Source organism: Cynoglossus semilaevis, chromosome 13, assembly GCF_000523025.1.
Source record: "Cynoglossus semilaevis isolate Cse_v1.0 chromosome 13, Cse_v1.0, whole genome shotgun sequence".
NCBI lineage: Eukaryota > Metazoa > Chordata > Actinopteri > Pleuronectiformes > Cynoglossidae > Cynoglossus > Cynoglossus semilaevis.
This window is the reverse complement of record NC_024319.1, coordinates 3,313,372-3,335,072: the sequence shown is the minus strand read 5'-3', so window position 1 is coordinate 3,335,072 and position 21,701 is coordinate 3,313,372. Positions and strand designations below refer to the sequence as shown.

Sequence of the window (21,701 nt, the reverse complement as noted above, 5' to 3'; positions counted from 1 at the left end):
TCATTGTGCATCTAAGCTTAGAATCGTTCATCTTTACTGAAGTTTCTCTGTTTCTCTGCAGCTGTAAATTTGAATGTTTACAGAGAAGTCAACAGATATTTGTTTTTTGTTTTTTTGAATATGAAGCAACTTTATCCTCACTGTTATGGTATTATTTTTACTGATGCAAATCATTTATGTAAAGTAATGTGACAAACTGATGTCTCTCTCTCTCGCTCTCTCTCTCTCTAATTTGCTCGCCCTGCCTGTGTACTGTGTGTGAGTGACAAAGTACACCTGATGCCAAAAGAACATTACGGAAATGAAAGTATCAACACAACCTAAAGTTTAGCTTTAAGCCCCGCCCTTTAGCACCCCTCCACCATTCAACACCCCTGTAATTAGAACATCTGTTAGTAACATAGCAGGACCTACTAACTGGGAAGTGGGAGAAGGGGCGGGGCCTGAGTGTGCTACAGAAGCCTGACTGGACATTTTAGATTCAGCTTTTAAAACAATCAAAATCATTTAAAAATATATATCCGGGGAAACCAGGTCCCTGAGGTCACTCAGGCCAGGTGACCTTCACACCTGGATTAAATCTAAGGAACGTTTTGGCTGAAAACTGATTCTGGCATTTGTGATGATAAAGGCCAGAGGTGGTTCCTCCTGAGGACCGACCTGGCACTGGTGCAGCGGAAGGCTGAGGACGAGAAGTAGAAGATGATGGGGTCGATGCAGGTGTTGAGGCTGGTCAGCAGCAGGACGTAGTATCTCCATATCGGGCTCTGTCTCTGAACATAACCCACCACATGAGACAAGTTGTATGGAATCATACAGACCAGGAATACTGCCAGCGTTCCCAGAGCCATTCCTATGGCCTTTCGTCGCCGAGCTAGGTCAATGCTGGTCCGGTGTGACAGGATCCAGATGGTATGCAAGTAGCAGTAAATGCAGAGCAGCAGAGGAAAGAGGCAGAGCAGAAGGAACATCTCCAACCGCACAGGGAGCAGGACCTTCAGCTGGTTCTCCTGGAAGTTATCGTAGCAACGGCTGCTGTTGTTCTGGGAGGAGTTCTCCATGAAGTACGGATGGTTCTCAATGATGATGGTGATGCTGCAGTGGCCCATGGACAGCAGCCAGATCACAGCGCTGGCGACAACAGCGTACAACGGCCGCCGCACCCGAAGATAGAAGATGGGGAAGGCCACGCCCACATAGCGAATCACACTGATGGCCATCAGCAACAAGGAGCTGGAGTAGATGGTGGAGAAGTAGATGAAGGAGGTGATGGAGCACAGGACGGCCGGAAATGTCCAGATCATGCCAGACGCTGCCTCGTGCATCTTCATGGGCAGGACAAAGAGGAAGAGCAGGTCGGACACCGTCAGGTTGAGGAGGAGGATGTCGGTCGGCTGTGGCTTGGAGCAGATCTTCACACTGAAGGCGTAGAGAGCCAGAAGGTTGGCCGGCAGACCAATCAGAAAGGAAATGATGTAAACAGCCAGAATGATATTGTGCACCACTTCCATGATGCTTTGGCACAGAAAGTGAAGGAGCTTCCAACAAAAGGAGGAAGAGATGGAAGAGCAAGTGTTAGGATGAGAACTCGTCCATCTTCATCCATCCATCCATCCATCCATCCATCCATCCATTCATCTGAACAACAACAACAGGTCTTGTGACCGTAGACTTTACGAAGGCAGTAAAATGTTTAAATAAATGACATTTTAAACAAACCTTTTTACTCACATGTCAGAAGAACTTTTAAAATATATAAACCAGAACCAGAGTTGAACACCTTTATAGAGGAGCCGACATAAAAGATCCAGGTTCAAACTGGGACTGAACCTTCAGTCCATGTGTGCTGGTTAATATTCACCTACAAATAGGCAAAGCAGCAGCAGGAAGTGGTTTCAGATCATATGGATCTCTCCCCCTCAGGGGAATCCGTTTTTTTTAATCAAATGCTCAGTGACAGACAGGATTCAAATCCTTATCTCTGGATGAGTCCAGAAAAAAAGACCGTAACCCAAATCAAAGTGTCTCCAAGAACCCGATGATGATGATGATGATGATGATGATGAAGGTCTCTTGTTTGACTTCCCCCAGTCTGTGACTCCAGGTCCAGGTCCTCAGGACGATGTGGACTGAGGTTTAGAGACCAGCATCTTCTCCCACTCCTGCTCCACCACCTTGTACAGCTCCATGGAGGCTCGGGCATCTTCCACAGATGAGTGACCCTTCCTTCCTGTCTAACAGAGGTAGAGGTGGGGGTTCAGAACAGGAAGTCCAATGGCTCTACCATTAAGATCAAATGTGTTTTTTTTTTTTCAACCGCTGTTGAAAATCCTTTGTTCAGATTTACCTCTGGGACATAAACTGACCACTGGAGGCAGCGGTGTTTTCACTGAGGACCAGCCTCTGTTTCAGCAGCGTGTGTTGTTAACAGTAGGTGACGGTCTGAGTGGTTCTGCTGTGGCCGGTGTCGCTGCTGGAATCCCCTGCAGTATCCTGGTTCTCCTCCTCCTCTGTGGACTCCTGCTCTTCCTGTGTGTGTGTGCGTGTGTGTCACTACCAAGTAGTGTTGACACATTAACAGTTGTTAAGAAAGTGGACATTTATTAGTCTTTATCCTCAGAACAAAGTTAGAATTGTTCGTCTTTACTGAAGTTTTTCTGCAGCTGTAAATTTAAATTTGTACGAAGAAGTCAACAGATATTTGTTTGGTTTTTTTTTAACTATTGAATTTGAATATGAAGCAACTGTTTCCTCACTGTTACTATTTTCACTGATGCAAATCATTTATGTAAAGTAATGTGACAAACTGATGTCTCTCTCTCTCTCTCTCTACCTAATTTGCTCGCCCTGCCTGTGTACACTGTAATCATGCAGAACTTCCTGGTCCAGGTTTGGACTCGCTGCTCAAAACCCAACGACCAACAATGACCTGGATGATGAACCATTTCTCTCTGTGGTCTGTCATTGGACCTCTGGTGCCATCAGAGGGCGTGTAAGTACAACTCAGAGCAGCCAGGATCTGATTGGATGGTCCGGACTGATCCGAGGGCCTCAACCCTGACATTGATCAACACGGTCTGTTCTCACTGCTCCTGCTCAGTGTTGTTTTGGAACTGCTTCTCTGACCCACAGTTCAATTCTGTAATTAATTCCCACATTTACGGCTGTAACTCAAGGTTTTTATTTTTAGCAGTGAGTGACAAAGTACATCACAGACGGACCGTGGACCACGTCCAGGTCTGTCTCTGTATGTCCACCTGATGCCAAAAGAACATTACGGAAATGAAAGTATCAACACAACCTAAAGTTTAGCTTTAAGCCCCGCCCTTTAGCACCCCTCCACCATTCAACACCCCTGTAATTAGAACATCTGTTAGTAACATAGCAGGACCTACTAACTGGGAAGTGGGAGAAGGGGCGGGGCCTGAGTGTGCTACAGAAGCCTGACTGGACATTTTAGATTCAGCTTTTAAAACAATCAAAAATCATTTAAAAATATATATCCGGGGAACCCAGGTCCCTGAGGTCACTCAGGCCAGGTGACCTTCACACCTGGATTAAATCTAAGGAATGTTTTGGCTGGGATTCATTCCTGGCCTTTGTGATGGTAAAGGCCAGAGGTGGTTCCTCCTGAGGACCGACCTGGCACTGGTGCAGCGGAAGGCTGAGGACGAGAAGTAGAAGATGATGGGGTCGATGCAGGTGTTGAGGCTGGTCAGCAGCAGGACGTAGTATCTCCATATCGGGCTCTGTCTCTGAACATAACCCACCAAATGAGACAAGTTGTATGGAATCACACAGACCAGGAATACTGCCAGCGTTCCCAGAGCCATTCCTATGGCCTTTCGTCGCCGAGCTTGGCTGATGCTGGTCCGGTGTGACAGGATCCAGATGGTATGCAAGTAGCAGTAAATGCAGAAGAGGCAGAGCAGAAGGAACATCTCCAACCGCACAGGGAGCAGGACCTTCAGCTGGTTCTCCTGGAAGTTATCGTAGCAACGGCTGCTGTTGTTCTGGGAGGAGTTCTCCATGAAGTACGGATGGTTCTCAATGATGATGGTGATGCTGCAGTGGCCCATGGACAGCAGCCAGATCACAGCGCTGGCGACAACAGCGTACAACGGCCGCCGCACCCGAAGATAGAAGATGGGGAAGGCCACGCCCACATAGCGAATCACACTGATGGCCATCAGCAACAAGGAGCTGGAGTAGATGGTGGAGAAGTAGATGAAGGAGGTGATGGAGCACAGGACGGCCGGAAATGTCCAGATCATGCCAGACGCTGCCTCGTGCATCTTCATGGGCAGGACAAAGAGGAAGAGCAGGTCGGACACCGTCAGGTTGAGGAGGAGGATGTCGGTCGGCTGTGGCTTGGAGCAGATCTTCACACTGAAGGCGTAGAGAGCCAGAAGGTTGGCCGGCAGACCAATCAGAAAGGAAATGATGTAAACAGCCAGAATGATATTGTGCACCACTTCCATGATGCTTTGGCACAGAAAGTGAAGGAGCTTCCAACAAAAGGAGGAAGAGCAAGTGTTAGGATTGTTAGGATGAGAACTCGTCCATCTTCATCCATCCATCCATCCATCCATCCATCTGAACAACAACAACAGGTCTTGTGACCGTAGACTTTATGAAGGCAGTAAAATGTTTAAATAAATGACATTTTAAACAAACCTTTTTACTCACATGTCAGAAGAACTTTTAAAATATATAAACCAGAACCAGAGTTGAACACCTTTATAGAGGAGCCGACATAAAAGATCCAGGTTCAAACTGGGACTGAACCTTCAGTCCATGTCTGCTGGTTAATATTTACCTACAAATAGGCAAAGCAGCAGCAGGAAGTGGTTTCAGATCATTTGGATCCCCCCCCCCCAGGTGGCCAGTTTTTTTTTTTTTTTATCAAATGTGTCTCCAATTCATCAATCATTTCTGAAGTTCTGGATCGACAGGTTGATGTCTCCAAGAACCCGATGATGATGATGATGAAGGTCTCTTGTCTGACTTCCCCCAGTCTGTGACTCCAGGTCCAGGTCCTCAGGACGATGTGGACTGAGGTTTAGAGACCAGCATCTTCTCCCACTCCTGCTCCACCACCTTGTACAGCTCCATGGAGGCTCGGGCATCTTCCACAGATGAGTGACCCTTCCTTCCTGTCTAACAGAGGTAGAGGTGGGGGTTCAGAACAGGAAGTCCAACTGCTCAGACACTCAATCCCCCCACACCAAAGTCCACAGAGAAAAACTTAAACTCACAGCAGTTGTTAATCCAATGATGGCTCTACCATTAAGTTCAAATGTGTTTTTTTAAACTGCTGTCGGAAATCCTTTGTTCAGATTTACCTCTGGGACATAAACTGACCACTAGAGGCAGCGGTGGATCAGCTGCTTTTCTGTTGTTAATCTGGAACAGTCTGACTTCTTCACCTAAAAGGTGGAACTAAACTGATTTCCATCGGTGTCTTAAAACTGAAAAATCTTTTCTTGGCTGTTTCCATGTCTGCCATGTTTGTTAGCTGCTTGTTGCAGCAGGGGGCGCTCACCTTCAACCCTAAACTTCTGTGACTAAGGGTTAAACATTGAAGGTTGCCGTGGTACCTGGATGTCGCGGTCGAAAATGGCTTTGGTGAGTCTTTTAAGTGACACACACTGGTTGTGGGTGAATCCAGCCTTCAGGTTAATCAGAGGACACCGGGACGTGTCTCTGGTCAGAGTCCCCGGGTGACCGTAACCCAGGACCTTAAAATCGTTTTGGACGGCGTGTCCAATCACAACCTTACCCACGAGCAGCTTCAGGATCTCAGATAATAAAAACATTGGGACAGTGACAGTGATGGAGTCAGAGGTCAAACACTGCTGACACTCATTTCAATGTCTTTCAGAAAACAGAAGGACATTGGTTCAATCCTGTCTCTGAGCTTCTGTTTAGTTCTCACCTCTTTGCGTGCCTGTATGTAGGGTGTAGCCTTGATGAGGTCACAATGGCGGATCCCACTCCATCGAGTGCGATAGTCGGTAACCGGGAGGGCGGGTCTAATAAATTTATCGTAAACCACATCGCCTTCATACGACACGATGGTGCAGCGTGCCAGTTGGTTTATGTGACCTTTAGGCCCCGCCCCCACCATCTCACAGTCCAAAGCCAGGATCTTGGTTGAGATTGGTCCATTCAGACCTAAAGTGACCGGGGTTTCAGGTTTGCTGGATTTCCTGTTCACTGTTTCAGAGAAAGAAGACGAGGCCTGTGCTGGAGCTGCAGTCACGGTTGTGTCTGGCTTGGGTGGAGGTTGATGCTGCAAAGACGCTACTTCAGGATCCAGAGTGGACAACCATGCCCCCTGGTGGTTTTTCTGTTGCCCTTTCAGATTCCCCCCTCTCTTTTTTCTCTTTTTTCCATTTATCCACACGGTTTCCTCAAGGGAGCGCCCTCTGCTGTTGTGGTTAAACATGATACTTAAAAGGTACTGTTGATGAAGTTCTGCTCAGTCAGATCTTCTGGTGATGTTTAGAAAAAGTCGAACCACCCTACGATAGAAAGACGTTAACGTTAACATCACTCCTAATCAGAGAAGAATGGGTGGAAATCAAGACTATTTATGCAGAGCGAACTGTAAACCTTTATCCAACGTGCACAAGGAAAAGGGTAAATAATGTTTAAGTTCAGAGAAACCCAGGAGCTGCTACTGCTGCCTCCTCTGGTCAGTTTGTATCACTGAGGTCTATCTGATCAATGGATTTCGAATAGTGAAGTCACGACTTCACACCTTGTAATTGCTAAATAACATCACTATATTATGATAATTAATAGTAAGTAATAATACATGATAATTAACAACTACTGTGTCCCTCTGAGCTACTTTACAGATTTCTATATGGACTACAGTGCGGCAGAAAACGAGGTTTTCCTCCCTGTTGTGCTAAAGTAACCGGATGTAACTTTCGACACTCTTATTGGTGGACACACATGACGTTTCCGCATATTTTGTCATTGGTTGGATCACATGACCATGGTCTGTGTGAAAATTAAATATAAAAAATAAAACAGTTGTCACGTTTGTTATTGAGAGAAAGAAACAGACCTGTGGTGCTGCAACATGCTCCTGACCTCAGACGTATTCACTTCCGGGTCATAGAAACTGCTGATGCATTTAAGGAAAGGAAGAAAACAAGGACATAGTGGGATTCATATTATATTTATTGCAAATATACTATTTAGAAATGGATTACACTTTTTACCTGTTGATTGTTTTTATAATTAGGTAAAGTGTAAATGTTAATGAAGTGAATCTTCATCCTAAAATATTATTTTAATTATTATATTAAAATATTATTTTACAGTTTTCACTCCCTGGACGTGCAAATTCCGAGGCAGACTTGAATGTATGAGCGGAGTTTCCATGTGTATACCGCCAGTCGTTAGCAGACAGTGAAATAAATACTGTTTTCGCCACAAACGTGACATGTTACCGTCGACTTTGACGTCTGACGAGCAGCGGAACCTCGCGACGAACATATGTTTGTTTTTGTCCCACTACACACACTTACTGGACTCTTACATCATAGTGAGTATCAGCCAATCACATGGTTTGTTTTCATGACCAAATCTGAGGAATAAGAACTCAAAATGAATATAAGCCTGAATGAAAAAAAACACTTAAGGACAAAATACGTTGCCAGGGTCGGGGGTTGTCATGGTTTGTGGTTCCTACGGGGTTTACGATCCTGCAGCTGTTCTCGAACCAGTCTAATAATGTTCCTCTGCAGGAGTTCTTCACCGAAGAGCTGTGGCTTAAGTTACCTTACAGCTGGCAGGTGGCGCTGCAGGACCTGTCCTACCCTCAGATCGCAGACCTGTTGCTGGACTCTGGACATGAAGACCGAAGGTGTGTGTCTGTGTTTGTGTGTGTACCTGTGTGTAGTCTTTTAGGCCTGATGTGGTCTTGTCTCCTCAGGTACCCTTCAGTCTGGCCCCTGTCCCTTTTGGCCTACAGAGCCACTGCCCATGCACTGGCGTTTTGCAGAAACAGCAGACGGCGACACCGTGTTGGCGCCAGCTCTGGTTCTAGTTCTATCCCTGAGGAGTTCCATGAAAACCTGAGTCAGAGTTCTCTGCTGGTCCACATCTTCAGGAAACACGTCAAAGCCAAGAAACAGCATGAGATCCATAAGCTGGGCCATGTATGTCACTTCCTGTTTCCTTCTGACATACACGTGTGTGTGTTTGTACGTGTGTGTGTACATGGTCTTCTTCTGTCCTGCTGTGTTGTGATCCTCAGTTGGTGAAGGAACTGTGTGAGGAGACCGGCTGCAGCAGAGTGGTGGACGTCGGTTCTGGACAGGTAAAACTGTTTTCATTGTAACATTATTATTATTATTATTTTTACAAAGGGAAAAAATATATCATCGAACCCAAAACATTGTTTGACCATAGAGCAGAGCGAGACCCACTGACACCTCAGTAAAACCCTCCTCCAGGTTTAGTTTTTATTGTTTAAAAAAATTAATTTAAAGGTACAAAATAGAACATAATATCTGTCTGGGATCGTCATGGTCAACTGAAGGTCATGTTAGAGATTAGGGAATTGACACAAATGATTACGAACATGAACTATTTTTATCATAAAATCATTTGGTCCAGTACATAGAACCAATGTCTGCTTCTGACAGGGTCACCTGACCCGCTTCCTGTCCTTCGGCTTGGGTCTGTCTGTCACTGCTGTCGAGGCTGACTGTACCCTGGTTGACATGGCAACCAGATTTGATGGGCAGCTCCTGTGGGCCTTGGAGAAAGAGAAGAGAAGGAAGGTACGCTTTAGTAAATTATCAACAATATCCTCCTGAAGATGTTTTCACAGAAATCTTTAAACTCGTTCTTCTCTGTAGACCGGCTCTGAGCTCCCAGGCCAAGAATCTGCCCCTCGTCATGTGACTGCTTGGGTAAATCCCAGGGGAACATGGATGGATTTTATGAAACAGCTCAACTCAACAGGAACCAGAAGAAAGAGCCAGTGTGGGCCAGAGCACCACATGGGCTGCTGCCACCCAGCCCAGACCAGATGCTCTCCAGTTGTCCAGGAGTGGACTCCCCAGACAAACATTTGTGCTGAAGGCTTCAACTCCCGAGACCATGATTTCATCCTTACCGGTCTCCATGCCTGCGGCGACCTCAGCGCCACCCTCCTCCGTCACTTTGTCAACTGTCCCCATGTCCGTGGAATCACCTCAGTGGCGTGTTGCTACATGAAAATCACAACCGAGGAAAACCCCGTCCCACCGGGAGTCGTGGAAGCCCCCGCCCCGACTCTGGACTCGGACCCCTCGGTGTTTGGCTACCCAATGAGCTCCTGGGTGCGAAGCTTGACTGGACACAGGCTATCCTATAAGGCACGGGAGGGGGCGTGTCACGCCTTGGAGGACTACGTCAGCAGACTGAAGGATCAGAGTGAGCTGCTGAGGATTCACTGCTACAGAGCCATTCTAGAGACCGTCATCAGAGACACCAGACCTGAACTACGAAGAGCTGGAATACAGACCATCAAGAAGGCCCACAAGTTGGACTTCACAGAGTGAGTAACACTGACACCGTCATGTGGTCATGTTAGAGCTTCTACATCCCAGTCAGGTTGATGCACCGCAAATCCCCCACACCTTTGGAAAAAAAAAAAATTGCAACAATTTTGTGATCAGAACACATATGACACACACGCATATATACATATATAACCTGCATTTATTTAGTAATTCAGTATTCATTAAATCAATTAATTAAATTAAAATGTCAGCTTTGGATTCTAAATTTAAGTGTTTATTTACACGTCTTTACTGTGTGGAAAAATCCCGTTAAAAAAAAACTCCAAACCAAACTTCACGTTTTCTGAGATCTCGCGCACCCCCTAGTGGCAGCTCACCACACTTTGGGAATCTTAGTCTTGCACTGCAGCTCACCACACTTTGGGAATCTTAGCCTTGCACTTTGAACTAAGAACTAAACTCAAGCTTATATTTAGCTAACTTTTAGCTTCTAGACCTTAATCTAAGCTCTTCAACCCTGGGCCAACTGCCTCCTGAATCCTAGTTGACGTCCTAACTCAACCTTAACTCGGGTCCTGAATCCAAAATAAGGTGCATGGTACCGTATATTGTGTGGGTTCTCAGGTACGCACGTCTGGGTTTGGCCAGGCTGGGCTTGCCTCTGGACCTAGATCTGGACCAAAACCGTGTTTGTGGTCTACTGCAGCAGCAGAGGAAGGTGGTGGTCTTCTTCAGTCTGACTCTGCTGCTGGCTCCTGTGGTGGAGACACTGGTGCTGCTGGACCGGATGGTCTACCTGCAGGAGAATGGTAGGTGTCCACCCTCGGTGTCCTCCATGTCGTCCGGGTTCTCTGTGTCCTCTAACCAGTCCTAATGGTCTCCTGCAGGTGTGAACAGTCAGCTGGTGGCGCTGTTTGACCCAAACTTCTCACCCAGGAACTTTGTATTGGTGGCCGTGAAGCCACGCCCACCAGGTGGACACACTCTTCCCAGCTCACAGTGAGGACACACACAAAGCCTCGCCCACAAGTCAGAAGCAACTGGACAGACATTTTAATGAGAATCGTTTGTCATCGAGGATTAAACTAGGTTGTAACCACTGTTATAAAACATTGTCTGTCAGATCAGATATTAGTAGGTTAGGTTGGATAGGTTTGTTGTTACATTTTTACCAGTAGGTGGAGACAAATATAATTCTTCGCCGTCTTCTCCAGAGAAACATGTTTTAGAGACTTTTTCCTTTGAGCCTCAGCTCAGATTCGTGGGACGCGACCCCACACCCGTCAGCAGCTCAGCCTCTCACTGAAGAAACTTCCAGAACTTTACCAGAACATTTCACTCTGACGTTTCTGGATCAGTTTTCCATTGAGCTGAAGTTTGTCAGTGAACACGCTGAGAATGAACGACACCTGCGTGTTTTTACAGAGTTTTTGTGCATAAAAAATAAAGTTTCAAACACTGGAATGAATCAGTGTTAGGTTTCCAACAATTTTATTTGTTCCGTATTTTTATTGAGACACTGCAAACATCAGTGACAGAACTGGTGAGCTGCTCATTCAACTACAATCAAATATCGTATTTGAATTGTCCACATGTTATAATGGTTTGTTTGTAACGTTCGAAGTGAGGGTGGGAGCAGATGATGACCCGAGTGATCAGGAAAACAAACTCCTCAAAGCAAATGGTTCCATCACGGTCCTCGTCCAGACTGCACATCAGGTTGGATATCTGCAGTTGGCCCTGGAGAACAATAACATTTAATAATAATACTTTAATTTTTTAAATATTCAAACTTAGCTTTGACTCATTAAGCATCCTCTCTGGCCCACACCACATGTGGATCTGGCCCACACCACATGTGGATCTGGCCCACTCTACAGTGTGTTTGTGTTTGAGTCAGACACACAAGATGTGAGCCTAAAGGAGGCCACATGTAAAAGTCTTCCTCTGTGAACAAATGTTGGTCTCATCAGACCCTGGTGGTGTGTGGTCTGGATCTGGACCAGTTTGAGGACCAACCTGCAGTGATGCTCGTAACGATCCCAGACTTTGGGACTCACCTTCATACGGTGGTTGAGCTCCTTCTGGATCAGGTCTCTCAGCTCTGTGTAGCTCAGGCTGTACTTGTTGCCAAGGGCCCGGTCAGAGTAGGACAGGAACACCTCCACCAGGGTGTCCATGGCCTGCTCCAGTTTGTTCTGCTTCAAGAAACAGTCAGGGGTGACGGTGCACATTGTGGCGAGTATCTGTGAGGGAGAATCAGGAGATCTTTTAACTACAGAAGAAACGTTTTTCTTTGGAGCTTTGAAACCGTCACCACATGAGATGATGTTCAGGAGGAAGGCAGCAGCGACACAAAGTCACTGGGAACACAAGACGAAACTGAACCTATGGATCTTACTGTCAGTCAGAAAACTGAAATTTGAAAAGTACTCAGATGTTTGTACTCACCGCTGCTGCTGCTGCTACAGACTGATGAAGGTGAAGAGGAAGACAAAAATCTGTTCCTTCTTCTCACTTTTATATCTGTCTGCTCAGATGTAATCAGACTGTCCATGGGCCTGACGCCCTCATGTCTGCTGATTAAAGATGGTCTGATAAATGTGGACGTCAATGTAGAGGTGGTTGTGCAGGTTTAGACAAATACACACATTGTGGTACATGTTTATATATATATATATATATATATATACACATATATATATGTATGTATATATACATATATATATGTATATATACATACATATATATATGTGTATATATATATATATATATATATATATATACACATATATATATACATATATATGTATATATATATGTATATATATATATACATATATATATACATATATATATATGTATATATATATATACATATATATATGTATATATATATGTATATATATATATACATATATATGTATATATATATATACATATATATATACATATATATATATGTATATATATATGTATATATATATATACATATATATATACATATATATATGTATATATATATATATATATGTATATATGCATATAAAGACCCATAACAACATTTGTTCTCTGCATTAAATAAACACAGGATGTGGTTTGGACTTTTTGTCCTTCTGTCCTCCTGTGCTGCTGACCTTTTGACCCTGCTTCTGTCTGATGACCTCACTGATTTGGTGTCAATTTTCTTTCTTTTACAGTTGTGGTGCCCACTGGTGGAAGTTTGCTGTCAGTGAGACATGAATTATTTTAGGTTCATCTTTTTTCACTGGTCAGTATTCTCTGTATTAGTACTCTATGTAGTAGTACTCTATGTAGTAGTACTCTCTGCAGTTTCAGGTATCAACAACCCAGTGATCATCAGTAGACACAGTCGGGGGAGGGGGGGCATGTGAGGCAGTTCGAAGGAGGTCAGAGTCCTGACTGACTGGTTGGTGAAGGTTTTTAGATTCAGTGGAATTGTTTTTCTTATTTGTCTCTGATCATATCGGAGGTGAAATAGGATTCTTTAGATTCTTTAGATTCTTTAGATTCGTCACGTGACTGAAGAATCTGATATATTAAAAATAAGGTGCTTTACTTCGACTGTCGTGTTTTGACATGACGGTGTGATGTAATGTTGGAATTCACATTATTGGGGTCTGTTTCCTGCTGGTTCTCATTGAATATCCTCACATGTTCCCCACGTTCTTCTGGAAACAACATTGTCCTCCATAAAACAACTGCACTTAGTGCTGGAACACGTAACTGTCCGCGAGCCAGGACTGTTGTTCCACATTTGTGCAACCGTCTCCTAATCACATCCAGATGTGGAGCTTCAGACGCAGCTGCTCTCAGACCAGCCTGCCTCTCAGTTTGCAACACGTTTCCACCAAATCTAAGAGTGCAGCAGTGGATGGAGGTCAGTGGGGGGTTTGTAGAAACTCCATTGGTGAACTGCTACTCCGCCTCTAAAAAGAAACCAGGAGCAGAACACAGACCTGCTGGTGTCAGAACGTCTGTGATACTGAAACTGGAACCATGAGGTCTTTCATCCTGGTGACTCTGGGCTGGGTTCTGCTGCAGCAGACCCAGTGCAGCAGCAACGACAGGTCGAACTGCAGACCCTTCACGTCCAGTGTATGTCAGGGGCTGGGCTACACCTCCAGCCTCCACCCGGCTGGGGCTCCGGGTTTTATCCTGCAGCAGGTTGCACAGATCGTGGACACAAACTGTTCCCCAGACGTCAAAACCTTGATGTGTCGCGTGGCCTTACCTGAATGCGGGTCGGACGACACACGGTCCAAACCCTGCCGGTCGCTCTGTGAGAAGGTGAAGACGGACTGTGAGTCCAAGCTCAGGGCCAGGAGACTCTTTTGGCCCACGAAGCTCCAGTGTGAAACCCTTCCAGAGTCCAACTGTGTCCAGGTAGGTGTCCAACGGTAACGGTTCCGGTGTACTAGGTACTGTTTCAGAGGGCGCGGTCAGAGTTTGGGAAACAAAAAATGACTGTCCAAAGTCACATGTCTGGTTCGGTTGGTGACTAATGTGCACATTTGATAAAAATGGATCGTAAGAAATGTCAGTAACAAATGGTGGTTGAGCCTCAAAGACTTTTCTAGATTTACTTATGAAGAAAACCCATCACTGTATCCCAGCATCCTCTCTTTAACCTCCCTCACTGAACTGTGTTTATGTTCTTTCAGGGTACAGACGTCGCTCCAACCCCTGCTGACCAGTGTCAGACCATCGAAGTCCCTCTGTGCAAAGACCTCTCCTACTCTCGGACTGTGTTGCCCAATCTGCTGGACCACAGAACCCAGGCCGAGGCCAGTCTCGAAATGCATCAGTTCTATCCTCTGGTGAAGGTGGAATGTTCTCCTCACCTGAAGACGTTCCTCTGCTCCGTCTACACGCCTGAGTGTGTGGCAGGAATAGCCCGTCCTCCCTGTAGAACCCTGTGTGAACAGGCCCGGTCGGGCTGTGAACCGCTGATGAACCGGTTTGGAGTCCAGTGGCCTGAAAAACTCAGCTGTGGGCTCTTCACCACCGGATCATGTGATCATGTGAGTTTGAGCCGGTCCAGTCCAGTTTGTCCAGTCCAGTCCAGTCCAGTCCAGTCCAGTCCAGTCCAGTCCGGTCCAGTCCAGTCCAGTCAGTCATGTCTGAACAGATGTGACAGTCATTATTAGGTTGGTGGGTGGAGCCAATCACAGCCCACAGTCGCAGGACCAGAGCGAGTTAGACCCTGAAGAGTCCTCTGGTCCATCACAGGGTGACATGTAGAAAATAAAATCACACTCACATTCACACCTATTAGTTGAGAGTGAAACATTAATGGAACCCTCTTTGTTTCCCCTGTTTATACTAAATTTCAAACAGAATAAATCGAACAAAGTTCTGCTCCTTTAAACTCGACTCCTCAGATCATTAATCACTTCTGACATTTTTGATTCTAATTTATTTTTTCCCACAATTTTTTTGTGCTTCTGTGTTTTTTTTAGCCTCTAAAGTATTTTTTTAAATACTGCTTTTTCCCCCCTCTCTCATCGTTTTGATTCTCAATCGAGTTCATTATTCAAGTGTAAAATAACTTTTTTTTCTTCACATTCAAACACAGTTCCCATGTATTTTGAAGAGTTCTTTCCTAAAATACTTTTTATTCAAAGTATGTTCCTATGTTATGTAAACAGGTTTGATTTGTTCCTCCATTTCCTCAGACGGTGGATCAGGATCAGGATCAGGTTCTTCATCCTCTCCCTGCGATGTGTCAGACCATCGAAGTTCCTCTGTGCAAAGACCTCTCCTACTCTCAGACTGTGTTGCCCAATCTGCTGGGCCATAAAACCCAGGAGGACGCGGGCCACGAGATCCATCAGTTCTATCCTCTGGTGAAGGTGGAATGTTCTCCTCACCTGAAGACGTTCCTCTGCTCCGTCTACACGCCTGAGTGTGTGGCAGGAATAGCCCGTCCTCCCTGTAGAACCCTGTGTGAACAGGCCCGGTCGGGCTGTGAAACACTGATGAACCGGTTTGGATTCCAGTGGCCTGAAAAACTCCGCTGTGACCTTTTGACCACAGAATCATGTGACCATGTGAGTTTGAGGCCCTCTATTCATGACACAATGCTTTCACATTTGTATGTTTTAGAATATTAAAAAAAAAAACAAAAAACACTAAAAGAAGACCAACACTGGTCTGTGAGCACCCCCTGGTGGATGTCAAACATTTCAGCCAAAAGATCGGCTTTTGTCTTCCTGCCGAACCTAGACACATCCGTAACTCAGTGGCAGACAGACCAAAGTCATAGAGAAAATCATTCATTTTAGCTCATACACTGCTGCCTCCTGGTGTCAGTTTGTGTCACTGAGGAATATCTAAGGTGAACAGAACACTCCGGATTGTTTTCTTCCACCTCTGCTGTCACTGCTCTAAGACTCAATCACATTCACTGGTTTCAGTACGGCGCGAGCACCACTGGGGGCATCTGTGAGCCCATCACCATCCCTATGTGTGGGCGTCTGAGCTACAACATGACCATCAGCCCCAACCTGCTGGGCCACAGCAGCCAGAGAGAGGCCGTGACGAAGATGTCCTTCTTCAACTCCATGGTCCAGACCGTCTGCTCCGCTGACATCCGTCTTTTCCTCTGTAGAGTCTACGCCCCCCAGTGTGTGGCTGGGGAGGTGCAGTGGCCCTGCAGGAATTTTTGTGAGCGGGCCAAACAGGGCTGTGAGCCCATTATGAACACCTTTGGAGTTTCCTGGCCCACAGAACTGCAGTGTGACCGCTTCCCACAGCAGATGTGTATTTCTGTGAGTATTTTTATGAAATGTTTCACTGTGTGTTCACTGTGTTAGTCAATGTGATTATACAGTATAATGAACCAATAACAACCATCGCAAAAACGTTGACTGAATGTGTTCAACTTCTGTCTTACAGGAGGACAGCGCCTTACAGGTATTTGTCTTCATTCATGGTCTCTGAAAGATGACATCACAGTTCTGTTCTGTTCTGACAATTTTATTGCTATGTCCCACATTCACCAGACTAGCAGAGATGGTACTGTAGATAGGGGTTAAGTGCAGGACCAGGTTCTCAGTAACCTCTGGTTCAGAACCTGGTTCCAGATCTTCACCGTCTTTGTTTTCACTGTGAGAAGCTCTGAAAAGTGTCCAACCATCCATCAGATCAGATCAGCTCAGTGGTGTGCTGTAGACCGGGTCTGAGTGTTCTGGTTCTTTTCAGATGCTGGATGCTGAGGCCGTCCTGGCCAAACTGGAAGCAGGAGGTTTATCAGTCAGTGGAAAAAGTCAGTTTCTTACGAATACTTTTTAAAAACTGAACTTGTTTTCTTCATAATCATGTTCACTTTTCCTGATCCTAGCCCTGACGCTAAGGACCGCCCAGCTGCTGATCACCCTCATGGACGTATCCTCTGTAAATGCTCCTGAAGTCTTCAGGTCTGCTGATAGTGATAGTGATAATGGTGACAGTGATGATGATGGTGCACGTTTCCCATTAAGGCCTTTAACAGTAGCTCCCAGAGCAACAACAACGGAGACCTGGATGACGTGGAGATGTTTAAACTGGAACACTTCGTGGCCGTCATCAGGAGAGAGTATGTGGGGAGCAACGTCAGAGGAAGCCAGGCTACTCAAAACCAGCTGTGGAAGGCTCTGTCTGATCGAGGTAATTCACTCCAAAATTCCAGATTCACAAAAGGAGGAATCACTCTCACACTGTCAGACCACGGTGAAGTTTGACTTCCTGTCCACAGAACTGGTTGTAGATGATCAAACCTTCAGAACGCTGTGGCAGCAGCACGGGACCAGAAATGGGATAGACTATGACGAGTACACAGCTGTCCTGACCAAACTCTTGATACTCAGAGGTGACGATACAGATACAGAGTCTTTATTGGTCTTTAGATATTACGTCACTGAAATAATGATTCAAATAAAAAAAATAAATTCTTTATTGGTCTTTAGATATTACGTCAATGAAATAAAGATTCAAATAAAAAATAAAAAAAAGTCACAGATGAAGATGATAAATGTCAGTGTCATATCAAGATGACAATTTCTCCTTCTCTTCTTCTTCTCAGAGCGTTTCCAGGCTCATCTTCTCTCTCTACCCTGTGACTGCCAGGTTGCCAGCTTTTCGTTCAAGCAGGTGAAAAGTGTTTGATTCATATCTTTTAAATTTTTCATTATTTCTTTCTTATTTGAGAGATTGATAAAGACAAATAAAAACAGATTAAACTTTTTTGTTTTTCTTTAGTTTTGATGAAAACACTTTTTTACTGGATTATTTTGATATTTATTATTGAATCATGTATGTTTAAAATCATCTCTTTTTTCAGTTTATGAAATCAGCAATCGTCTGAAAAGAAGATGTAGAACATCAGACATCCCTCCATCCATCCACGATTTTACCTTTACACAACATAAAGACTTTTTTTTAAAAAAAAACTTCCATTAAAAGTTTTATTACTAAATGGTTGTTTTTGTTGTTTTTGACTAACGTGTGTGCATAGTTGTGTGGTTGTGTAATAATGGCTGTAAAAACAGCAGAAAAAGGACTTTCTCTGTTGAAGAACGTGTTTATGTTTCACCGCCCTCTACTGTCAATGGGCTGTTACTGACAAAGCAGTAACAGATGCATTAACTTTTGTTTCTTGTTGCGTTACAGAGGACAAAACGACAAGACAGATAAAAAAAAAACAGTGATATTTGACAGAAATGGCCGATGAACGATACGAACACAGAGACATTCTGATTTATAAAAAATAGAATTTACATACATAATATAATGGGCATTTTACATAAAACTGTAGTGAAATAGAAAATATATGTGCGTGAAATACAAGGGACTTAAATTAGTTTTTGTTTTTTTTACCACTTTTCCTAATTTGTCTTTAATCGTGTTTGGAGGTGGTAATATTATTTTTAATCTTTTTTTACAAAAAGGAAAATTATTACACGTTTTGTTTTTAAATAAAAAATAAAAGACGATTAAAAAAGAAACCCTTCCCGGAACTGCGTCATCACAAAGCGCCGTTGCTTTACGGCAAAGGAAAATAACGACAAGTAGAATAATGTTCTGTAAAGAGGATTAATGTAATAAAACCACGAATTTTCGACAAAAGTGAGTCATGTCTCCGTCAGATAACGCTGTGAATCCAGAGGAGCGCCAGCTCCGTCTACAGGAACTACAGGAATTCACCGGAAACTGTCGCAAACAGTTAGAGAAGGTTTTTGAAACATTAGGATGGAATCTTCTACACACACAGGTGACGTAAACTACACGCCTTAAACATATTCGCTTCTCATTTTATTTAAACTTTTCCGAGTCAAACTCTCCCTTTTCTAGTCGCCTCCCTAACTCACTTAAAGCGCCCTTTCCCCCAAACTCTCCCTTTTCTAGTCGCCTCCCCAACTCACTTTCCCTTGTTCTTGTCCTCATACAGTATTTCCTTTCTAACATCATGTTGTTTCCATCTCTCCCTGGAGTCGTTTTTTTTCTATTTCTACTGCCCTTTTTTATTCATGTCCTCGTCATCTTCTCAGTGCGGGGTCCGTCTCTGTCTAATTCTAATGACTCTTTTAAAACATTTGTAGGAATTCATGAAACCGTGTCCATACGATGGCGGCCACAGAGTCTCATTTAAGAACATGGAGAAGCACAAGATCTGCTGTGGCCTCAAGAAGATGGGGTACTCAGCAGAGGAACAGGTAGGACGATACTGTAACCAGTAGGGGCAGCAAGGAGCTGCACCAACAATGATGGTATAATGTTGTTCTGTGCTTCAAAGCTGAACGGCCAATTATCAGGGTTTTGTGCTAAAATATTAATACTTGAGCTGTTCAAATAAATAACCAACACAGTTCTAGAGTAAGCTAAGGTGTTTTGAGCAAAAGGTGCCACCTTGTGCCCAGTCTCATGTAGTGCTGTAATTTTACCTCCTTTTTACCATCACTTCTCAGTATAGGCGGTGAGAAACATGTAGATTTTTTTTTTCAGTTGTGTGTGCATTGTGTGTTGTGTGTTCCAGGCAGAAATGGTCGATCCTTCAGTCTGTTACCAGAACAGCAGAGTCAGAAGCTTCATCCTGGGTGAGTCGTGTCTAAAGTTTTATTCTTCCCACCGTGGGGAAAGGCAAACTGCTTAAATTATTTTACCTTTATTGTTGGGGAAAATCATAGAAGGTTCCAGAAGCTTTTTATTTCCTGACCCTTGTCTAACGGCCAAGAGATCAGATTTATGTATAAACAGCCGAATCCCGGGGTTAATGTCAAAGGTTAAACTTTTCCTCACCCACCACAGTCCTGATTTATTTTGTGTATTTTGATTCTGCTCGCAGATAAGTCAGCACAGCAGCAGGTGATTCTTCAGGCTCGATCTGCTGCTCCCATGATGAAGATGGAAGGAGTTTTCTGGCAGGGTATTTATCACTCATTCAAACCTTGGGCTAGAGTCAAGCTCGTTGAGCGATTAAAGCTCAGATACATATGGTGTGTCCTTTGTAGCTCTGATTAATTTAACTTTTTTTTTCCTTTTTTACCAGGTCAGTTCTCCAGCCAATCAGTGGATGTTCCTCAGAACCACAAGAGGGCTGTGTGTGACCTCACTGTGGCTGACCGCTTGGCTCTTTATAATCATGTGATCAATGTGCTCAGCCAGAAGAAGGAGGCCCCTAGCTCCAGCAATGATGATCTCTATGTAGATCTTGTGTCCAAACTCAAGAAAGGTGGGTCTTCTTCCTGGTTTGAGAGAAAAATTGAAATGAAAACTTATTTTCAATAGTTGTGGATTGAGTATTGTGTTACGTTTACACAACAGCGCTGCCTGCAGGGGGCAGCATGGGGCAACAGTAACGCTAACCACTCAGTTGCTTTCATCAAAGTCTATATAGAGCAGGGGTGACAAACCCTTGGTCTGGGGGCCACTTCTGGCCTGCAAGTTAAAATGTTTTATTTTGTAACTTCGTTTATAAAAAATGTGCCCCAATTACACAAAGTGGCCTCAAGAGGCAGCAGTGGACCAGCAGCTCCCAGCTCTCTGTTAGCTGGAATCTATGATTTTCTCTATGGACTTTGGTGCAGGAACAGTTAATAAATACATTTCCTTCATTGCCAAAGTGACCAGGTCTGTGTGTGTGTTTACCCAGCTGAGGAAGAGAAGGAGCCAAAGACTCACCTGGAACTGATGGCAGAGATGAGGGACTACAAACGTCGTCGTCAGTCGTACCGAGCCAAGAACGTTCACATCACTAAGAAGTCGTACACTGAGGTAAAGACAGGAGTCGGTGCACAGTTCCTCCGTGTTCACACTGCTGTGATTCACAACACAGACGGTCCATGTGGTTCTGGTTCTGCAGGTGATCAGGGAGGTGATCAACGTCCACTCAGAGGAGCTGTCCAGACAGTGGAGAGAGGAGGAGAAGGAGGAGGACTCAACACCGTCTGAACCATCCTCCCACAGGTACAGTTGTTGCTGGTTTACTCTTCAAACATTCTGTTCCCACAGAGTCTGTTCTACCATCAGCGTATTCACGGGGTCACCGATGAATCGGTACCAACACCGTAGGCAGAACTGTTTTTATCCATTTATTTGTTTTCTATCTCAGACGTAGGTGTAAAAGAAGATCATCATCACCCGAGTCAGAAGTTAGTCATCGACGATTCTGTCACAACCGAGAAGGAAGTAAGGACAGAGAGAGGAGGAAGAAGAGGAAGAAGAGAGACAGGTGAGAGGTCACAGATCAAAGGTCACAGTGTGGGAGCAGAACTCCAGTCATGTTGTTCTTTCTCAGTAGAGACAAAGCTAAAAAGAAATAAAGGTCACGTCAGCATTATTGTGTCAGATGGTCCAGGTGTTAGAAGATGTTTGGTGTCTGTGTGTGAAATCAGAAGATGAGTTCAGGATTAAAGTGATTTCTGTTTGGACTTCAGAGATTCCTGTTCTCCCAGTGACCCCCACCGGGACGTAAAGAGGAAGAAGAAGAAGAAGAAAAAGGAGAAGGAGAAAAAAGGGGAGGGGGAGACCGAGATGAAAGAGGAGGACGAGGAGAACTGATGAAAGTCAAAAATGGTTTGATTAATGGTTGTGAATAAAAGTTACTGAAAATTTACAATTTCATCAGACCTTTATTTTGTTGTGGACAATAAAATAAAACGTTGGGTG

At 44.5% G+C, this 21,701-nt stretch overlaps 7 protein-coding genes across 15 annotated transcripts; 3 read left to right on the top strand and 4 right to left on the bottom strand.

Moving 5' to 3' along the window:
• Positions 1-47: 47 nt before the first annotated feature.
• Positions 48-4,953, bottom strand: LOC103388073 (free fatty acid receptor 2-like). Of its 5 annotated transcripts, none has more exons than XM_008322931.3 (3): positions 4,690-4,831; positions 3,553-4,508; positions 48-570 (listed from the first exon to the last, which is right to left on the bottom strand). In XM_008322931.3, exon 2 carries the CDS (start codon positions 4,479-4,481, stop codon positions 3,564-3,566), a length of 918 nt encoding a protein of 305 aa, XP_008321153.1. In that variant the 5' UTR covers positions 4,482-4,508; positions 4,690-4,831; the 3' UTR covers positions 48-570; positions 3,553-3,563. The 5 variants fall into 5 exon arrangements, 1 of the variants encoding a protein (XP_008321153.1); XR_003051569.1 differs by lacking the exon at positions 48-570 and adding an exon at positions 1,707-2,234 and having other exon boundaries at positions 2,348-4,508; positions 4,820-4,953; XR_003051570.1 differs by lacking the exon at positions 48-570 and adding an exon at positions 1,707-2,234 and having other exon boundaries at positions 2,348-4,485; positions 4,820-4,847.
• LOC103388078 (free fatty acid receptor 2-like) lies at positions 564-1,926 on the bottom strand. Of its 4 annotated transcripts, none has more exons than XM_025061757.1 (2): positions 1,862-1,926; positions 564-1,515 (listed from the first exon to the last, which is right to left on the bottom strand). In XM_025061757.1, the coding sequence occupies exon 2, from the start codon at positions 1,509-1,511 to the stop codon at positions 582-584; it is 930 nt and encodes a 309-aa protein (XP_024917525.1). In that variant the 5' UTR covers positions 1,512-1,515; positions 1,862-1,926; the 3' UTR covers positions 564-581. The 4 variants fall into 4 exon arrangements, with proteins under 4 accessions (XP_024917525.1, XP_016893569.1, XP_008321158.1 ...); XM_017038080.2 differs by having other exon boundaries at positions 564-1,538; positions 1,862-1,924; XM_008322936.3 differs by having other exon boundaries at positions 564-1,538; positions 1,732-1,872.
• Positions 4,617-7,930, bottom strand: isg20l2 (interferon stimulated exonuclease gene 20-like 2). 2 transcript variants are annotated; one of them, XM_025061754.1, is made up of 5 exons: positions 7,912-7,930; positions 7,082-7,141; positions 5,939-6,527; positions 5,601-5,801; positions 4,890-5,156 (listed from the first exon to the last, which is right to left on the bottom strand). In XM_025061754.1, exons 3-5 carry the CDS (start codon positions 6,449-6,451, stop codon positions 4,926-4,928), a joined length of 945 nt encoding a protein of 314 aa, XP_024917522.1. In that variant the 5' UTR covers positions 6,452-6,527; positions 7,082-7,141; positions 7,912-7,930; the 3' UTR covers positions 4,890-4,925. The 2 variants fall into 2 exon arrangements, with proteins under 2 accessions (XP_024917523.1, XP_024917522.1); XM_025061755.1 differs by lacking the exon at positions 7,912-7,930 and having other exon boundaries at positions 4,617-5,160; positions 7,082-7,147.
• Positions 7,167-11,001, top strand: mettl25b (methyltransferase like 25B). The gene is made up of 8 exons (XM_008322933.3): positions 7,167-7,564; positions 7,767-7,885; positions 7,955-8,180; positions 8,279-8,341; positions 8,670-8,807; positions 8,886-9,568; positions 10,158-10,342; positions 10,421-11,001. Exons 1-8 carry the CDS (start codon positions 7,463-7,465, stop codon positions 10,534-10,536), a joined length of 1,632 nt encoding a protein of 543 aa, XP_008321155.1. The 5' UTR covers positions 7,167-7,462; the 3' UTR covers positions 10,537-11,001.
• A 2-nt stretch (positions 11,002-11,003) lies between these two features.
• On the bottom strand, positions 11,004-12,185 carry LOC103388076 (protein S100-A1-like). Its single transcript, XM_008322935.3, has 3 exons — positions 11,985-12,185; positions 11,594-11,779; positions 11,004-11,273 (listed from the first exon to the last, which is right to left on the bottom strand). Exons 2-3 carry the CDS (start codon positions 11,765-11,767, stop codon positions 11,100-11,102), a joined length of 348 nt encoding a protein of 115 aa, XP_008321157.1. The 5' UTR covers positions 11,768-11,779; positions 11,985-12,185; the 3' UTR covers positions 11,004-11,099.
• A 564-nt stretch (positions 12,186-12,749) lies between these two features.
• On the top strand, positions 12,750-18,012 carry LOC103388072 (uncharacterized). The gene is made up of 11 exons (XM_008322930.3): positions 12,750-13,940; positions 14,219-14,578; positions 15,233-15,607; positions 15,974-16,327; positions 16,455-16,472; positions 16,761-16,824; positions 16,900-16,943; positions 17,060-17,204; positions 17,293-17,406; positions 17,620-17,687; positions 17,878-18,012. The coding sequence occupies exons 1-11, from the start codon at positions 13,554-13,556 to the stop codon at positions 17,899-17,901; spliced, it is 1,953 nt and encodes a 650-aa protein (XP_008321152.1). The 5' UTR covers positions 12,750-13,553; the 3' UTR covers positions 17,902-18,012.
• A 540-nt stretch (positions 18,013-18,552) lies between these two features.
• snrnp48 (small nuclear ribonucleoprotein 48 (U11/U12)) lies at positions 18,553-21,648 on the top strand. Its single transcript, XM_008322929.3, has 9 exons — positions 18,553-18,807; positions 19,136-19,249; positions 19,570-19,630; positions 19,879-19,959; positions 20,083-20,265; positions 20,686-20,807; positions 20,896-20,999; positions 21,145-21,264; positions 21,470-21,648. Exons 1-9 carry the CDS (start codon positions 18,670-18,672, stop codon positions 21,591-21,593), a joined length of 1,047 nt encoding a protein of 348 aa, XP_008321151.1. The 5' UTR covers positions 18,553-18,669; the 3' UTR covers positions 21,594-21,648.
• Positions 21,649-21,701: the final 53 nt, after the last annotated feature.

What these genes read in the sequence shown, in the direction of transcription:
- LOC103388078 (XM_025061757.1), bottom strand. Translation starts at nt 1,511, where the DNA reads ATGGAAGTGGTGCACAATATCATTCTGGCTGTTTACATCATTTCCTTT.
- LOC103388073 (XM_008322931.3), bottom strand. Translation starts at nt 4,481, where the DNA reads ATGGAAGTGGTGCACAATATCATTCTGGCTGTTTACATCATTTCCTTT.
- isg20l2 (XM_025061754.1), bottom strand. Translation starts at nt 6,451, where the DNA reads ATGTTTAACCACAACAGCAGAGGGCGCTCCCTTGAGGAAACCGTGTGG. An exon ending in ACATACAGGCACGCAAAGAG is followed by an intron (nt 5,802 to 5,938) that starts GTGAGAACTAAA and finishes TTATTATCTGAG; the next exon opens with ATCCTGAAGCTGCTCGTGGG. An exon ending in TTTTCGACCGCGACATCCAG is followed by an intron (nt 5,157 to 5,600) that starts GTACCACGGCAA and finishes TCTGTTAGACAG; the next exon opens with GAAGGAAGGGTCACTCATCT.
- mettl25b (XM_008322933.3), top strand. Translation starts at nt 7,463, where the DNA reads ATGTTACCGTCGACTTTGACGTCTGACGAGCAGCGGAACCTCGCGACG. An exon ending in AGATCCATAAGCTGGGCCAT is followed by an intron (nt 8,181 to 8,278) that starts GTATGTCACTTC and finishes TGTGATCCTCAG; the next exon opens with TTGGTGAAGGAACTGTGTGA. An exon ending in GGTCTACCTGCAGGAGAATG is followed by an intron (nt 10,343 to 10,420) that starts GTAGGTGTCCAC and finishes GGTCTCCTGCAG; the next exon opens with GTGTGAACAGTCAGCTGGTG.
- LOC103388076 (XM_008322935.3), bottom strand. Translation starts at nt 11,767, where the DNA reads ATGTGCACCGTCACCCCTGACTGTTTCTTGAAGCAGAACAAACTGGAG. An exon ending in AGCTCAACCACCGTATGAAG is followed by an intron (nt 11,274 to 11,593) that starts GTGAGTCCCAAA and finishes ATTGTTCTCCAG; the next exon opens with GGCCAACTGCAGATATCCAA.
- LOC103388072 (XM_008322930.3), top strand. Translation starts at nt 13,554, where the DNA reads ATGAGGTCTTTCATCCTGGTGACTCTGGGCTGGGTTCTGCTGCAGCAG. An exon ending in CAGAGTCCAACTGTGTCCAG is followed by an intron (nt 13,941 to 14,218) that starts GTAGGTGTCCAA and finishes ATGTTCTTTCAG; the next exon opens with GGTACAGACGTCGCTCCAAC. An exon ending in CCACCGGATCATGTGATCAT is followed by an intron (nt 14,579 to 15,232) that starts GTGAGTTTGAGC and finishes CCATTTCCTCAG; the next exon opens with ACGGTGGATCAGGATCAGGA.
- snrnp48 (XM_008322929.3), top strand. Translation starts at nt 18,670, where the DNA reads ATGTCTCCGTCAGATAACGCTGTGAATCCAGAGGAGCGCCAGCTCCGT. An exon ending in TGTGTCCAAACTCAAGAAAG is followed by an intron (nt 20,266 to 20,685) that starts GTGGGTCTTCTT and finishes GTGTTTACCCAG; the next exon opens with CTGAGGAAGAGAAGGAGCCA. An exon ending in CTAAGAAGTCGTACACTGAG is followed by an intron (nt 20,808 to 20,895) that starts GTAAAGACAGGA and finishes CTGGTTCTGCAG; the next exon opens with GTGATCAGGGAGGTGATCAA.